Genomic DNA, 15002 nt, shown 5'->3' with positions numbered 1-15002 from the left:
TATGTTTTCATACAAGTTCCTAGTTTCTTCCCGTTTTCAAAATGCCTTATTTTCTTGCACCGAAAGAGAATTGATAAACCAAAGTTTTCTATAACAATTGGTTATCTAACTTCATATTCTCTAATGGTATGATAAGCATAAGGTTCTATCCAAGTTTGAGTTCCATATGAGTTCGAAAATGTAGTGTTGTACTTAACTCTAGAAGTTTGACTTGAGAGTTACTAGAAACTATGTGAGGCATGTGTCTATTGTGAACAATATATGCTCCAACTATACCAAAATACTTTAAATTTAATTTAGGGTAGTTTATTAACCAAAATTATGTTACCACTTCAATTTTTAGAATTTTTGATCAAATTTGAAGATACTATTGTAATTATATATGGTAATTTGAAGATAGAGTTTGAATAGTCTATAGAAGACAATGTAATTTTTTTTGTCGTATCTTCAAGACATGGCATGCAGTGGAACATAAGAGGCTACAAAATATTTTCTTGAAAGTTTTTCGAAACTGTTTGGAGGTACATATATTTCTACTTGGGATTATTTTCCAAGATGTAGAAATTCAATTAAATGATATAAAATACAAAATCTACTAATAAATTCTTCAAACTCCTACCAGGTACATATATGTTGTCCAATACATGAGTAAAATTTATTCACGTGTTTAAGATAGTTTATTTGACAATTTACTTCACAAACATGGCTTAATTTGTTAATTAGAAAAGAAGATGCTTCGGGAGTGGTATATGGTGTGTGGGCCGAATTCATTGGAGGGAACCTGTGCAAAGGCTTCTCGGCGGCAATCTAAAAAATTTACAGAGCATATTGACGCTCCTATCCATCTCCTCCAAAAAATTTACCAGATTCTATACTGTATCCACCAAATTTTAAAGGGTACCTTGGTAAATATACTGCTCCCATCCCGCGCAAAGGCCTCAGATATCCTAAAAACCCTAGATCAGCCGCCACACTCTCCCATCTCCTCTAACCTCTCCACAGCTGCCGCGCCTCCATCCCCTCCACAGCCGCCGCGCCCCCATCTCCCCCACCGCTGCCGCTACCACATCTCCGCCACCGCCGGTGGCCTTTGCGCACCCATGTCCTCCTCCGTATGGGGCGGCCGGCGCGACCCATCTTCTCCGCCTTAGCTGGCTGACGCGCAGCCTTCTCCTCTAGTTGGGGCGGCCGCCGCGCCCCATCTCCTCCGCCTCCGCCGGTCAACGCGCCATCTTCTCCTGCACCTCCGACGGCGGCGCGCCCCATCTCCTGCACCTCCGACGGCCGGCGCGCCACATCTCTTTCTCCAGATCCGGTGCGCCCCATCTCCTTCTCCAGTTCCGGCTGCCGGCGCGCCCCATCTCCTCAACCTTCGACAGCTGGCACGACCCATCTCCTCCGCCGTGCCCTCGGACGCGCCGTGAGGCTCCATGGCTTGCTTGCCTGCCGCTGCTTATGCACCCCCATGGGCCCTCACGCGAGCACCGCGTTGACCATGTAAGAACCCGATCTGTTCTTAGAGCCAGGGTTAGGGTTCACCACAGTTTGGGGATTTTCCTTATGCACTGAGTATTTCTGCTCCTCGCTCCCAAAGCCTGGCGGCGGTACCTCACAACTAACCATGAAAGTATCTTTGATATTTTTTATCCTTGTATGTCAACTCTAAGTGTCTATTGCTAGAAAGCATGGATATATAGAATCTAATTTCTAAGCAGCGGTCCTGCATGTCAACTCGCTGTGGTAACTAGTACATTTCCCCCCTGTTTGCTTTGCCATTCATGCTCCATGGTTGAATTATTCTGGTTCTGGTACCTTTTAGTACTAGCTGTGTGGATGTGATGAGATAAAATTTGAAATCTGAGCATGTGTTTTCATCTTGTTGCGAGGCCAATGCTGCTCGTCTCCAAACCAGGGTGTCATGTGCCGACAAAGAGAGGTACTAGTTCTGCACTTTGACTGATTCACTGCTACCTTTCTGATTATTTTCTATGCTTCTGATTATTTCAGGGGTTGTTTTGGTGTTTTGCAGATGTGCAGCAACGGCTCAAGCTCTGATTTTAGGTGAGAACCATTGTAGCATTAACTTGACGGCTATCTTTGTTGATTAAGTAACATAGCTTTTATGGAACAATATGCAAAAGATAATCTAGTAGCATTACTTCAGCCTTCATGATTGTGCAAGATATTTCAGTATTGATCTTGCTTGTGTTACAGGAAGTGTGATATGGTTGGGGGTATAATATCTGCTGTTTGATTTCAGTGGGTGGTGAATATAAATCGAAGGGAAACTTGAAATTAGCGTTGTTCTGGTTTTCTGCTATCATTTTCTATTTTTGCCAAGCTGCTAAGGTACCTTACCTCCTGGAATTTGTTTCTGTTAGTGCAAGTTTAACTACTCTGATGATCTTGTAGATCACCATTGTGCCATATTCGGCTGGGGATTACCAACTTAAATGTAAATTACCGCTGTTCATGTCAACTTAAATGAACTATATATATGTATCATGGAAGCCTTTATGACCATTGAAACTTAAAGATGCCATTTCTTTTACATTGGTTCCTTGTATGGGTAGTACACGTTGATGACAAATTCTTCAGTTTCTGCTATATTATGTTCTGCTGCTGCATACTTTGTCTATTTTGATTAGTACTCCATATTATAATAGCACTTGGGAACAATCGATCAAGTACAGATGCATATCAAATCCCTGTAATTAGATCTTGTCAGATTTAGGAGTAAGAATGATCAGGTCTCTAGTTTGGTAGTGTGCATCTAGTATGCTTCGATTCTTCTTGCCTTTCATTATTATTATATGCATGTTAGCATCTGTGCTTCAAATAAAAATGTTTGTCTTCAATTTACTTTGAAGAGACATGTATGTCTGTAACTACCATCTTTCTTTTGAGCAGCCATTCATTTTTATTCCTTACAATTTTCTAAAGTTAACTATGCATTGACATTAATTTCTGCAGGTGATTTAAAAGGTTAAAGAACTGGCAGTTAGAATAGAAGAGAAGCCTCACAGAGAAGAAATCATTGCTAGCCAAATGTGCTGCCACTAGCCAAATGTGCTGCCACAACACTCATCAAAACTGATGTGACGATGAAAAAGAATTCTTTGCTTCCTTAATTGCTGCTGCTGGTTCATACTCCTGATGAAACCTATCTTTTGTTGTCTCTGCTCTATTTTGTTTTGTCTTTTTTCCTGTAATGTTAGGCTGCTAGTTTTGATACATAGAAAAAAACTTTATGTGATCCATTATTCTGATGTCATGATGTTGGGGTGCAAACATTATTGATATGACATTATAATTTTGGATGTAATTGCTTATTGTGACTTCTGTGCTGGAACTTTTGTTTTGTTAAATGGGCTGTGTATAAAGCCGATTCTGGTTAGCTAATAATAATTGTTGGGCTGAAATCAGGCCCACTTTGAATTGGGCCCATTCAATTCATGGGCTGTGTTGCTGATGTCAGCAGCCACGTCACCTGCCACGTCACTTGCCATGTCAGCCTCACTTTCTATGTCAGTAGCCACATCATCACCATGTCAGCAGCCACATCATCCTCCATGTCATCAATGCATGACATGGCAATAGAATCTGTGACGAAAATTATACTATTCGTGACGTTAATTTTTGTCATAGAAAACGGGCTTGGGTTGGGCTTCAGGGGGCCCGGAGACATTCCATGACGGTTTTAAAACGTCATGGATCAAGCAATCTATGACGAAAATTTAAGGAACGTCACAAGGTGTGATCTGTGACGCTCAATACATGACAGAGATCGTCATAGATACTGTTTTATGACGGTTTTTCAGTGATCTATGACGAAATTCAATCGTCATGGATCACCAATTTTTTTTGTAGTGTTCGTGGCCTTTCTCTCAGACGCCACGAACAAAAAAGCTAACTCCACAGCATTGGAAGACCAGGACTATGATGATTTCCTTTCTGAACCAGAGGTGAACGAAGCAACAACAACTAGCTGCGAAATTCCTTCACCTCCACCAGGAATCGCAGTCACTGCTCATCTGGACAACAACCTGAAGATGATCCTCAAAACAGAGCACCATCAACAACTTGGCGACTCCTTTGACTATTCCAACAGTGACTTACACAATGTTATCAACATTGGTCGCAACGCGAAAATAGTCATAATCAACAAAGGGGAAGACCATGAAGAAGTCGAAGCCTACAGTCCGACATCCAACTATCGGATACCCGATATCTGCGGATACAACTCGCGGAAAAGGCGCCGTGACAAAGCAGCACCTCCTTCCCAACCAAAGCAGTCGAAGATTGATTCCACTCACCAGAAGATTCACTCAAGATGCTTCCTGCACCCCAAAGGAAAGCACTCGAGTTTCCAATGCATCACCCTTCGCAAAGCACTCGGAGCACCTCCAACTTCTGCCAACAAAGACAACAAAGAGGAGAGTCAATACGAGCAATATCATGTCTAACAAATGAAGACAAATGTGCCAGTTACGTATTAGAGTCATCTATAGGGCTTACTCCCGGCCTTACACCCAATAAAGGCTAGGATGGGTTCACCCGAGCTCTGACTCGAGTCATCTATTGGGCTTACCCCCGGTCTTATACCCAATAAAGGCTAGAATGGGTTTGCCCGAGCTCTGACTCAACATCAAAACTACTCGTACTGGCAACCGAGTTATCTGTAGGGCTTACCCCCGGTCTTACACCCTATAAAGGCTAGGATGGGTTCGCCCGAGCTCTGACTCGAGTCATCTATTGGGCTTACCCCCGGTCTTACACCCAATAAAGGCTAGGATGGGTACGCCCAAGCTCTGACTCAGTTCACCACTCATGTTGGCAGAAGACAAATACTCGAACCGATCCCCGATCTCACACCCAATAAAGGCAAGGATGGATCTACCCGAGCAAAATTCTAATATAAAGAATTCGAGTGCTTCAAATTTGGATGAAAGAGAAGATTTCATCGCCGGAGACATGGGCTCCCCCTCCCAAGGGGTTACTTTTTCAGGAGTCGATACTCCATTAGTTACTCCAAATACCAACCTTTCTTTGTTCACTCAAGGTCAAAGGCACGGCGAATCGGATAGCTGGGGCTAAGGGACATGTGCCTTGCGTCCCTAGAGACGAGTTCTCTACCCTCAGGAGTAAAACCTAAGAGGCATGAGCTCCCCCTCCCAAGGGGTGGTAACTCCTTCGACTACCTCGAATACCAACCTTTCTTTGTTCACTCAAAGTCAAAGGCACGGCGAATCGAGTAGTCGGGGCCGACAGCCCTAGAGACAAGTTCTCTACCCCCGCCCACGAGGCGACAATTGATCGACTACTACAGTACTCGATGGGGCAAGCTCCCTATTTCCCAAGAGGAACTTCTTCGTCCATGAGGCAACAATTGATCGACTACTACGGTACTCGATCTTCGGATGGGACAAGTTCCCTATTTCCCAAGAGGAATTCTTCATCCATGAGGCGACAAATTATCGACTACTTCGGTACTCGATCTACGGATGGGACAAGTTCCCTATTTCCCAAGAGGAATTCTTCGTCCATGGTGCGACAAATTATCGACTACTTCGGTACTCGATCTACGGATGGGACAAGTTCTCTATTTCCCAAGAGGAATCCTTCGTCCATGAGGCGACAAATTATCGACTACTTCAGTACTCGATCTACGGATGGGACAAGTTCCCTATTTCCCAAGAGTAACTTCTTCGTCCATGAGGTGACAATTGATCGACTACTACGGTACTCGATCTACGAATGGGACAAGTTCCCTATTTCCTAAGAGGAATTCTTCGCCCATGAGGCGACAAATTATCGACTACTTCAGTACTCAACCTTTGGAGGGACAAGTTCCCTATCTCTCAAGAAGATTTTTCTCGTCCATGAGACAATAATTGATCGACTACTTCGGTACTCGGCACTTGGAGGGACAGGTTCCCTATCTCCCAAGAGGATTTTCTCGTCCAAGAGACAACAACCAATCTACTACTACAATACTCAACCTTCGGAGGGACAAGCTTCCTACCTCAAGAAGATACTCTCATCTATAAGACAACAACAGTCAACTACTACGGTATTCAATCTTTAGACGGGACAAGGTCCCCATCCCCAAAGACTTAGTCACCCAAGAGATGACAATTCACCGACTGCTACGCACTCGATTTTTGGAAGATTCAAAACTTCTAAATCCTAGAAGGAACCCTCCTTCCTCAAAGCGACAACTCGTCAACTACGACAGTACTCGACCAAAAGGATTCCTCACACGAGAAAACCTGCCCATTGCTACGGCTCTCAACAAAGAGGATTCAACCGTCCACTAGGCAAGAAAAACCTCGACCACTATTCGAGTATGGGACAAGATCTCCTTTTCCTAAAAGGAAACATTTGACTACTACGGTACTCGAAGATGCAACCCAACAAAGCCGACGACAAGCTTCGTAAAAAGCCAATCAGTCGAACAGTCGACAACTCAACAGAAAAAAGTACTATACATACAAATGTTAAAAGTACTCAAGTGGACTAACACCCACACAAAAGCAAAGAGGATATTACAACAATTGTTTAAGCCTCAGGCACTGGCTCCAAGCTGCTGATAACCTTATCAGCAATGGGTTTCATCTCCGCGACATATTCAGAGAATCATTCCTCCGAATAGCCAACGTCAACCCCATCGCCAATAAAGGACAAGTTCACGAAAGGGAGAAAGGACTTAACTAATCCTAAAGCATGAGCTAAGTAGTCCCTAGAGGTGTCGGAGAAAAAGCTACTAAGTCGCTGCGGGGCTTCACGAAGGCGATCCAGCAAACTCTTGCCACCAGCTTCCTCATCCTCGACCATGTCAACGACTACTTGAGCTGCCGCTTCAAGATCAGCGAGCTGCTGAGCCTTCTGATTACGATCAGCTGCCAGTTCCCTAATCTGCTTCATATCGCTGACCATTTGCTTATCAGCGTCAGCCTTGATCTTCGCCAGCTTCTCCTAAGCATCTGCGTGACGATACATAATATTGGTCAGATCAGTCACCTCATTATCCTTTCGCAACAACAAGCTTTTAAGCTCTATCAAAGCAAGGAAAACATGAGCACAGAAGGAAACTACTCGAAGGACAAGCATCAAAGAAGGAAAAGAATACCTTTCTTCTCCTTGGCAGCAGCCTTAGCCTTCTCCTGCAGCTTGGAAGCCTTATCCTTCAAAGCAGAATTATCCTGCTCCAAAGTCTCAACTCAAGCTTCTAGAAGCTTGACCTTTTCCGACTGCTCCCGAGAAGACTTCTCAAGAGCAACCATCTTCTCAAGCTGCAGCGTCTGGTCAGCTGTCAACTGGAGGCCCTCTCCAGTACGCCGAAGGAGCTAGGCCTGCTCAGCGACTTGTTTGGCCAGACACTGCCAACAAAGCACGGTCAAGACAAAGTACTCGATGACTCAGCAAAAGTACCCAAGCACAAGAAGCTACTTACAGCTAGAGCAGAATGATAGCCCAGAATCTCCTGGGCTACAGCAGTCGATCCCTCGACTGGCTTCTCCGCCTCCTGCTGTGACGGCTCCAGCGGAATCGGATCAACATTTGCCGTAGGCGGAGGACTCTTCGGCCGATCCCCGGTCCGCATGTCTGAAAAATGCGGAGACATCAGCAAAGTACGACAGAAAAACCAGTCGATCGCAACTCATAATGATTCATGAGTGCCAGCAGTAGAAGACTCCTTGCCCACCTCCCCGAGGACCAGATCCCCCACAGAGCCAGCAGCGGAATCAGCCAATCGATCCCCCTCTTTCGGCGAATCCAAAGGCAGCCGGACAATATTCTTAAGGGAATAAAAAATCCCCTTCTCCGACTCATCAAAACCCAGAGCATCCGGGTTGCTACAAAAAGAAGTACTCAATACTTCAACAACAAAATCAAAGGAAAACAGAAAGCAGTCGATCAACAATCGCACTTACTGAGAGGAGTGTTTGAGCACAAACTTCCTCGATCCAGTAAACTTCGGAACCATACTCAGTCCCGAAGCACTCTGCCCCTTAGCAGAGCCACTCCCACCGGACTCAGCCGGTGCTGCGTGTCAGACCTGGGGCAGCAGAACTGCTCATGGGCATGGAATATTCTAGAGTAGAGAGTACTGCATGGGTACATTCTACCTCTAACTGTAACTACTCGTACAACTGTAGAACTAGCCTACGTACAAGGAAACTACTTGACCCACTCGGAGTATGACTCTAAACGTACTCGGCTAGGACTTTTCATGTAACCCTGCTCCCCCAGATCATATAAGGGTGAGCAGGGACCCCTCCAAAAATATCGAACAATACCAGAGGGAATACAAACCATCACACAGGACGTAGGGTATTACGCTCTGGCGGCCCGAACCTGTCTAAATCCTTGTGTTCCTTGCACCATCGCGTTCTGATCTCGGCGAGTCCCTACTCATAACCACTCTCCTCGGCATACCCCTTGGAGAACCCGACGGTAAAACACCGACAGCTGGCACCCACCGTGGGGCAGCTTGCTAAAGATCAACAGAAGAATTCGATGGCATTCTTCGAATTCAGCTTCCCGGCGATTGACGCCGGAACCACCTTCGTTTTTGGCTCGTGGGTCTGCATCGCCAACGGTTCAGGAGGATTTTCAAGTCACCTGATCGACCCCGCGAGCACCGAAACATCCCGACGAGAACAACTCGGCGAAATCACTTCTGCCGAAATCCTTCTTCCCGGAATCGCTAAGGAAATCTAGAACTTGTCCTTATCGGACTCGACGCCAACTCGCTTTCCTTTCAAACCGAAAAATTCCGCCATGTCATATTTGGCACTCTCCCGCCAATGGGACCAGATTGGGACTCGAACTCCTCCCCTGTTCGACTCTTACCCAGACTCGGACGACGAATTCGACCTCGACTCGGATTCTCCTGATCGCCAAGGTCTAACCATCTTGGCTATGCCTCAAAGCCAAATCGTCTTCTGGAAAGATTCTGAATCCGCAGATGTTGTCAACAATGCCCGACTGGTAGCTTGCCTACGGGACCTACCTTACCAGCCAGGCAGACCCCTTTCTCCAGTTAGTGGAGAAGAAATCGGTGGCACCGCTCTGGTTGACTACAGCACGACTCACTCGACCCCGGACAGACAGGTGTACGTCTCGCTTCACGGAGAAGAGAGTGCACTTGGCTCTCAGGCAGATCGGTACGCCAATGAGAGTCTGGATCAAATTTCAGACGATGAGCTGTCAGTCAACGCTCCGCAAGACGAGTCCCAACAAGACAGCGAAAACCAGCAATGACACAACCGCCGCCATGCTACTCGCAGAAAGAACGCAACTGCTCGGGCTCAGCGCGCTCCAACTCAACACGGACCGTGAAATTTGCGATAGGACTTGGATGAAGCAGATTACAATGCATTCGATAGTCCTCTGATCAACCTGGCCGAAGCAGCTATACTAATGCAAGCCTTGCCAGACACTCCTCAAATTCGTGAAATCTAACGCTTGACTAGGGATGCCTTGCGACAGATCGGGAGACAGAACCTGGCTCCATCTGTTTTCCACAACAGCCGGACTCCCGCTAAACAGAAGGGACACCTGGAAGCAAATCAAGGCAACAACCCACGTGGCCAACCCCGGCCTAGGTACCAAGATGAAAGCTACCATGCTGATCCTTCAAGAAGCAATGACCGATACCCTAATGACGCACGGGAGATCATCAACACCAAACGTCATGGACGACCTGCGGATGAAACTGATAGATTCCCAGCTTTCAGCCAGAACATAAATTACGCCAAGTACCCGACTGGTTTCAACCCGATAACACATGCAGAATCTAAAGAAGTACAACGGCAAGCAGGATCCCAAACAATGGCTACGGATCTACTCGACTGCTATCGAAGTAGCAGGAGGCACAAATTCCACTAAAGTCATGTACTTCCCTATGGCTCTGGAATCCGCCCCCCTTACATGGCTCGAAAGCTTAAGACACGACTCGATCCACTCGTGGGAGGACTTGAAAAAGATCATCATCGACAACTTTCAAGGCTCAATCCATCGCCCAGCCACTCACCATGACCTATGACTATGCAAACAGGAGCGAGGCGAAGCCCTGAGATCATACATAAAGAGATTTTTCGATACCCGAGCCACCATTGCCAACATAGCAGACGATGATGTGATTGACTGTTTCCACAATGGCCTCGCTGTGCAATAGCTGTACCGAGACTTCGGAAGAAACAGACCCCGCTCAATCGTCGCATTGCGAGAAATGATGCTTACATGGGCCGACCAAGAAGAACAAGAACGCGATTGCTTCCCCCGCCGCGAGGATAACAATCAGAAACGCAACGGGGACCCGCGGTCAAACAAAGGCCAATGCAACTTCGACAAGAAGCGAAAGCTGGAGGATATAGTGGCTACAACGGAACGAGGACAGAAAGGCAAGAAAGGAAACCCACAAGACGATGTCCAGAAACTACTCGATAGACCTTGCCCTTTACATCCTGAAGGAAAGCACACAATCCTCGAATGCATCAGTCTTCGCAAGTCTCTCCAGCAACGTCAATTGGAAGAAGACAAAAAGAAGAAAGATAAACAAGACAATGAAGATGGCGATAAAGATGGAACCATGGGATTCCAACAACCCGCCAATAGGGTCAACATGATCTACGGTGGAGACTCTTCTTTCAATAGGAGAAACCAGGAATTAGTCTGGCATGAAATACTGAAGATGGAACCAGCAGTCCAGAAGCCAATAGGCACAGTGAAACACCCATAACCTTCTCAAGGGAGGATCAATGGACCAGCTTTTCCGAACTTGGAAAATTTCCACTCGTCCTAGACCTAGTGGTAGCCGGTTCCATTCTCACTCGAGTGCTAATCGACGGAGGCAGTGGACTAAATCTCATCTTCATGAGTACAATCACCAAGATGGGACTCGATATATCTGACAAACTGAAACCAAGCAAAGCACCCTTCTACGGCATCATCCCAGGGAACGCTTCCTTCCCAGTTGGAACCGTGGTGCTCCCTGTCACCTTTGGTACACCAGATAACTACCGAAAAAAACTCATCAAATTCGAGGTAGCAGACTTCGAGTCCTCATATCATGCCATACTCAGACAGCCAGCATTGGCCAAATTCATGGCAATTCCCCACTACGTCTACCTTCTGCTGAAGATGCCGGGAAAAACAGGAGTCCTAACATTCCGCGGGGACCTTCAAAGATCTTTTGAATGTGAAAAGGAAGTTATAACCTATGCCTCCACAAATTGATTCCCGGACACCGCAGGAGAAGTACTGGCAGCAGCCCATCAGTACTCGGCGTCGGGATCAGAGATCCCAACAAAGAAGATAAACCGCTCTGCCCCAATGCCCCCCGACAACATCGGAGTCAAGGCAATTCAACTGAAGAAGATGACCCGTCAAAGACAGCCTTGATCGGGACAGGGCTTTCTGACAAATAGGAAAGTGCGCTCGTCAATTTCCTTAGGGCCAACCGCGACGTATTTGCATGGAAACCAGCCGACATGCCCGGTGTCCCAAAGGAGTTGATCGAGCACTCCCTGAATGTCAACCCTACTGCTACTCCAAAGAAACAAAGGCTACGAAGATTCTCAATAGAGAAAAGAGAAGCCATCAAGAAAGAACTCACCAAGCTACTCGCGGCTGGATTCATCAAAGAAGTTTACCACCCCGAGTGGCTAGCGAATCTAGTACTCGTTCTCAAAAAGAATAACAACGAGTGGAGGATGTGCGTCGACTACACAGACATCAACAAGCATTGCCCGAAGGATCCATTCGGACTCCTTCGCATCGACCAAGTCATCAACTCGACGACTGGATGCGTACTACTATCCTTCCTGGACTGCTACTTGGGCTGTCATCAAATAGCCCTCAAGGAAGAAGACCAGATCACAACGGCATTCATCACTCCCTTCGGCGCATACGCCTAGAAGACCATGTCCTTCGGACTGAAGAACGCTGGCGCAACATATTAGTGTGCCATTCAGTTAAGGTTCGCCAACCAGCTCCATCGCAACGTCGAAGATGTGGTCATAAAGACAAAGGAACTCGACTCCTTTATCCCTGACCTAGAAGAAACCTTCAACAGTTTGCAAAGCTTCAGGTGGAAATTGAACCCGACCAAGTGCGTTTTCGATGTACCATCCGGAAAACTACTTGGCTTCATTGTCAGCCACAGAGGAATCGAAGCAAACCCGGAGAAAATTAACACCATCCTGAACATGGAAGCTCCAGCATCCATCAAAGACGTCCAGAAGCTCACAGGATCCATGGCTGCTCTAAACAGATTCTTGTCAAGACTCGGAGAAAGAGGTCTTCCCTTCTTTAAGCTGCTAAAGAAACAGGACAAATTCAAATGGTCTCAAGAAGCAGCCGATGCTCTTGAAGATCTCAAACAGCACCTCCAGTCTCCTCCCACCCTCAGGGCTCCATTGCCAGGAGAAGAACTGCTCCTCTATATTGCAGCCACCACACACGTCGTCAGCACGGCAATTGTGGTAGAACGCAAAGAAGAAGGTCAGCCTACGGTGTCCAAAGACCAGTTTACTTCATAAGTGAAGTACTCTCTGAATCAAAGGTGCGATACCCACCGATCCAGAAACTACTCTACGCGATACTGATCACCTCAAGGAAGCTGCGACATTACTTCGACGAGTACAAGATATCAGTCATCACAGACTTCCCACTGGGAGACATCTTACACAACCGAGACGCGACTGGTCGCATCTCAAAGTGGGCAGTCGAGCTAGGGGCACTCGAGATAAAATTCACGCCAAGAACAACAATCAAGTCCCAAGCACTAGTCGATTTCCTGGCTGAATAAAACCAAGTACCTACCCCACCATCCATATCAGATCACTGGACCATGTACTTCGACGGCTCACTGAAATTGGGTGGAGGAGGAGCAGGCGTACTCTTCATCTCTCCAAAAGGCGAACAACTCAAATATGTCTTCCAAATTCTCTTCGAAGTATCCAACAACGAAGCTGAATATGACGCCCTTCTACATGGCCTCCGACAGGCCACCTCACTCGTCATTAAACGACTACTTGTCTATGGGGACTCCCTCCTTGTGGTCCAACAAGTAAACAAGGAATGGGACATCAACAAAGAAACCATGGATGCCTACGTTGCAGAAATCAGGAAACTTGAAAACAAGTTTTCAGGATTGGAAATCCACCACGTTGTCCGCGACAACAATGTTGCCGCGGACGTCCTCTCAAAACTTGGCTCCGACCGAGCGGAAGTCCCTCCAGGAATCTTTGTCCATGAGCTTCATCACCCCTCAATCAATATTTCCACGCCAATGGAAGTCGACCCGGTTCCCCAAGAAACCAGTCGAGAGGTAATGATGATCGAAGCTGATTGACGCACTACGTTCATTTACTACATCAAGGACAAAGTACTCCCACCGGGATTCAAAAAAGACGACGCAGAAGCAGTACGCATCATGCGTCGCAGCAAGAATTACGTTCTAGTCGACAACAAACTCTACAAGCGAGGCGCAGGATCAGGAATCCTAATGAAATGCGTCATAACAGAAGGCACATGTGGAAACCACGCGGTTTCACGCACGTTGGTCGGCAAAGTCTTCAGATCAGGATTCTACTGGCCCACAGCATTATCAGACGTAGAACTACTCGTCAAACGATGCCTAGGATGCCAGTACTTCGCCAAACAGAGCCACTTGTCTGCCCACGGCTTGATAACCATACCTCCATCGTGGCCGTTCACTTGCTGGAGCCTTGACATGATAGGACCGCTCTCAACAGCACCAGGAGGCTTCACACATATCTTAGTGGCAGTCGACAAGTTCACCAAATGGATCGAAGTCAAACCAATCAAGAAGATCTCATCAGATCGTGCAGTCGAATTCATCAGTGAAATACTCCATAGATTTGGTTTCCCCAATACAATCATAACCGATCTTGGATCAAACTACAGTTCGCAAGAATTCTGGGACTACTGCGAGAACTCCAGCATTGACGTCAAGTATGTATCAGTCGCACACCCATGAGCCAACGGCCAAGTGGAACGCATCAACGGACTGATAATTGACGGCCTAAAGAAGAGGATCTTCGATTCTACAAGCAAGAAAGGAGGCAAATGGCTAACCGAACTACCAATGGTAATCTAGGGGCTACGTACCCAACCCAGCAAGGCAACAGGACAAACTACTTTCTTCCTGGTATACGGCTCCGAAGCAATACTGCCGGCAGATGTCATGTGAAAGTCACCTCGACTAGAGATGTATGACTCAGAAGAAGCCGATGGAAGCTGACAACTAGAACTGGACTCACTTGATGAGATGAGATGCAATGCACTCCTACGATCAACTCGATATCTCCAAAACATGCGAAGATATCACGATCGCAACATCCAGTCAAGATCTTTCAACATCGGAGATATAGTCCTCAGCATAATACAAGATGAGACAGGCCTTCACAAACTTAACTCAAGATGGGAAGGACCCTTCATCGTCACCAAAGTCACATGACCAGGATCCTATCGACTGATCTACGCGGACGGACTCGAAGTCCCCAACTCTTGGAACATCGAACATCTTCGGAAGTTCTACCCATAAGCTGTCAGAAAGCTTCCTTCCGGATTTCAAATTTCAATAGAGAAACATGGTCCTTCGAAGTTCAATTCAAGCAACCAAGATAGCTTCGGGAGTCATTACTCCATCGGCTACCTCGAATACCAACCTTTATTTGTTCACTCAAAGTCAAAGGCACGGCGAATCGAGTAGTCGGGGCTAAGAGCCATGAGCCTTGCGGCCCAAGAGACAAGCTCTCTACCTTCTCCAGCAGTCGTTACTCCATCGGCTACCTCGAATACCAACCTTTCTTTATTCACTCAAAGTCAAAGGCACAACGAATCGAGTAGTCGGGGCTAAGCGCCATGAGCCTTGCGGCCCTAGAGACAAGCTCTCTACCTTCTCCAGGAGTCGTTACTCCATCGGCTACCTTGAATACCAACCTTTCTTTGTTCACTCAAAGTCA

General features: G+C 46.7%; 1 protein-coding gene across 1 annotated transcript; it reads right to left on the bottom strand.

The window, feature by feature from the left end:
* Positions 1–987: 987 nt before the first annotated feature.
* LOC120639932 (C-type natriuretic peptide-like) lies at positions 988–1326 on the bottom strand. Its single transcript, XM_039915849.1, has one exon. It carries the CDS (start codon positions 1324–1326, stop codon positions 988–990), a length of 339 nt encoding a protein of 112 aa, XP_039771783.1.
* Positions 1327–15002: the final 13676 nt, after the last annotated feature.

Source organism: Panicum virgatum, chromosome 7K (assembly GCF_016808335.1).
Source record: "Panicum virgatum strain AP13 chromosome 7K, P.virgatum_v5, whole genome shotgun sequence".
Classification (NCBI taxonomy): Eukaryota; Viridiplantae; Streptophyta; class Magnoliopsida; order Poales; family Poaceae; genus Panicum; species Panicum virgatum.
Note: the sequence above shows the minus strand (reverse complement) of the source record. Positions and strands in the feature narration are given on the sequence as shown.

Coding starts and splice junctions, on each gene's coding strand:
- LOC120639932 (XM_039915849.1), bottom strand. CDS start 1,326: ATGGGGCGCACCGGATCTGGAGAAAGAGATGTGGCGCGCCGGCCGTCG.